The sequence below is a fragment of the Austrofundulus limnaeus genome, unplaced genomic scaffold (genome assembly GCF_001266775.1).
Source record: "Austrofundulus limnaeus strain Quisiro unplaced genomic scaffold, Austrofundulus_limnaeus-1.0 Scaffold100, whole genome shotgun sequence".
Classification (NCBI taxonomy): Eukaryota; Metazoa; Chordata; class Actinopteri; order Cyprinodontiformes; family Rivulidae; genus Austrofundulus; species Austrofundulus limnaeus.
The window spans coordinates 78303-81801 of NW_013952502.1; the positions used below are offsets into that span (position 1 = coordinate 78303).

The window sequence follows — 3499 nt, forward strand, 5'->3', positions numbered from 1 at the left end:
GTCTAATGTTACAATTAATCATGGATCCTTTTAAAATGTTCAACTAATTTCAGACAAAACAGAAGCAGTGATCAGGTAAAAACATGTTACCTAAAGTGAAAACATTCTTTCTTCTCATTTTCCATGGGTTTACTGCACTTCAGCTCAGTGGCCTGGACAAAAGATATGGATCAGTTTAGTTTAACACAAGTTGACAACATTTTTGGCAGCTTTTCTTGTTGGAAGTCAGTTACTCACCCCTGAGGGAATCTGTGATGAATCTCCTTCCCACAGAAACATGGACATATCAGCAGGGTTAAAAGTCGTAATCGGACTTCCTTCTTCAGACACCACCATCACGGAGAAAACTGAAACACACACAGTCGACCTCAGTTTCCTGAATTGTCACTAAAATCAACTGTATGAATGACATYGAGAAGTACAAACCAGGGAAAGTGCCTCCTGCACAAAAACTGGAACTGGTGTCGTAGTTCACCTGCAGTTTGACAGGTTTGTTGGGATCAGGGATGACTGTGAGCTGCACCGATGGACCAGGGATTGGTTTGTTGTTAAAGGAACCTCTAAACTCCAGCTGATAGTACCCTCTAATGGAAAAAAAAGAGCCATAACAGTCCTTTTTGTGAGTGTTGGAGCAATGTCACTGTCATAGTTCAGGTGCATTTAAAACACTTGTTTCTCTGTTTAGAAAGTATGATTTAATTGATGATTTAGCATCCTGCTTGAAGGGGACCTATTATGGTCCAAGGTTTTCTATTGCTAGTGACCAATGTGGGCGCAACTCCAACATTGAATTTAGGCAACTTCTCCCCAAAGTCCCTATGTTGAGCCCGAACCGGCCAATCATTGAGCCCTGTTGAGCAAGTTGAGCTGCTCAACCGACCAATCACTGAGATCCATAGATCAGGGGTCTTCCTCAACTGACCAATCAAATGGCTGCATTTGCTAGCAGTTCCTGGTCATGACACTAATGCTAACGGAAGCTAATCAACGTTGCGGTGGACAATAACTAAAAGGTAAGTCCTTTATGTTTACTTAAAGCTTTACAGAGATTTCAACTGCTTAAGTAGTAAAAGAATAATCGGCTACATTGTTAGCACCTTTGCAACAAACAAATCGTCCAAAAGCCAGTTACTTATTTATAGTCTTGTAATAATGTTTGGCTAAAAAAATGAAATCAATCAACAACATACTTGATACAAATGTTAGCCAAAACACCGCTTTTATTTAGAATGAAGGAGATAATGGGGCAGCAGAGAGATGAGAAGGGAGATAGCAATTCAAATCTGGAAGCTGAGATATTTAAGTCTTATCTGTTTCAACCAGTATTACACTACTACTTCTATAAGCTTTTGTTTCAATGAAATACGTTATTGATTCATTTGTGCTTGAGCAGAGATGGTTTGTAAAGTTCATTTGCTATTTAGTTTTCCTTTTCTTGTTGTGTGTAGTTTGTAAATACTAGTTTATAGGTTTAGTCTGTCTGATCACATCAAATTGTAAATCAGATGTAATTTCTAAAATATTACTAAGAATTTGTGTAGAACATTTTTTTGTTTGGGTAAAGATATAGAACAGAAATGATGAAAGATGGAATGCAGACAGAATTTGTGGAAATACAACCTTGGTTTCAACTTAATAAATTATCATTAAATGTGGATAAAACTTATTACATGATATTGTGTTTAGTAATAGAAAGAAAACTATTGATGTTCCATTTTGTGTCGATGGTGGTGAGATTTGTAGAGTCCAGTGAGGTGAAGCTTTTTTGGGTGCCATCATTGATGATTCAGCTGACATGTAAATCTCAAATAAATTTTTAAAGAATAAAAATATCTAAATCTATTGCATTACTTTGCAAAGTAAGAGGGTTATTCAATGATAAAGCACTGTATACGCTGTATAATGCAATAACTGTTCCACATTTAATTTACATTTTCATCTTGACAAGCATTTGGAGCTCATCCAACCACAATTAAATTCAGTTTATCCAGGAGGTGCCATTTATTGGATAGTATTTTTTGTACAATAAGCTGGAATGAAATAGGAGTAACAACTTTCTTCTTATATATTTTTTTTAACGTAAGGAGTGGAAAGTACAGATAACTGTGTAAAAATGTAAGGAGTAGAAGTAAAAAGTAGTAGTTAAATAGTTACTCAAGTACAGAAACAAAATTTCTACACAAGTACAGTAACAAAGTATTTGTATCTAGTTACTTTATAGCTCTGGTTCTTACCTGTCACTTTTCAGTGAGGAGATATAAAATGACTTATTAGATGTACATTTTAGCTTGACAGTAGCCAGGAAAAACAACTTATAGGTCGAATAAATGCTACCATTGATATAAACAAACTACAGTTTAATCAAGTATCATAATATGAAGTTTAATTTAAAAAATTTTTGTCTTGCAAATATTGTCACTAAAATTACCCTTGTATTAAAAAGGTTCTTCAATTGATACATTAAACAGGTATGAAAACACTTTTACTATGCAGTTGGCTTTTATGTTATTTTCAAATAGGTTTGCAATTTAACCTTACAGACATCAAATCTTGGATTTGCCCTAAATTATWAATGGTCTCCCATAAGTACTAACCAGGACCAACCCTGCTTAGCTTCCATTATCAGATGAGATCTGGTGTTGTTCAGTGTGGTATAGCTGCGTTAGGAAGATTAACTGACTGAAAAGAACCAAATGTTTTTAAGAAGTGGAACCAGTTTAATTATGATTCATTATTTAACTTTTAAAATGAGGTCTAAATTTTTTTTTTACATTTATGTAATGCAAATTTGATGACAGTGTTAAAGTTTTGAAACTTTCCATTAGATTAATAAAGATTACTAAACACTTTCAGTATTGTAAAACAGGCTAAAATGTTTTTCAAACTTACTTTGTACCTTTCACAGAAATAACTCTGAAAGATGCCTTTCCTTCGAMGTCGACAGGTTGTGAAATGACATTTGTTGACACCTGTTACAACAACAAGATCACATTATATTTATTCAATAACAACATTCAGAGCATTGCTAGCTTTTATAATAGTGTATCAACTTGATATGTTTAATTATTGGGAAGCTAACCTTTAATGTTTGGGGTGAAGACCTGATTTCTACCACAACTCTCTGGTCTGGAGACGGGTTTTCCCAATTATCGCACAATTGGATGAGGAATGGTTTGGGGATGCCGTGACCATTAAATATTTGCAAAGACTGAAAAAAAATACATGAAAATAGCTTTTATATAAAGTTTTATCTTAAGAGCATAAAACATTCATTAACTAAGAGATTGTTTTTACCTCCTGAGGAGGGTTGAGTAGTTTAAGTTTTGAAGGAACTCCTGCAGTCAGTGCAATTATGACATGTTCTGTAAAGTTGTTGTATTTGAAGCACATGTCTCTTGGCCCGAGAGACCCGGAAAGGAAACGAACTCCAGTCGCAGCAACTGAACTGCTGGTCTCCTGTAACACACACACACACACACACACACACACACACACACAC

At 35.0% G+C, this 3499-nt stretch overlaps 1 protein-coding gene across 1 annotated transcript in view; it reads right to left on the reverse strand.

Annotated features, from left to right (window-relative positions):
* The window catches only part of smchd1 (structural maintenance of chromosomes flexible hinge domain containing 1), a gene marked incomplete in the record, with an annotated part of 41856 nt that overhangs the window by 16959 nt on the left and 21398 nt on the right, over window positions 1-3499 (reverse strand). The window contains 6 exon segments of the mRNA XM_014013296.1: window positions 91-152; window positions 238-347; window positions 427-584; window positions 2890-2969; window positions 3080-3208; window positions 3295-3456. Coding sequence (XP_013868750.1) covers window positions 91-152; window positions 238-347; window positions 427-584; window positions 2890-2969; window positions 3080-3208; window positions 3295-3456 — 701 coding nt within the window.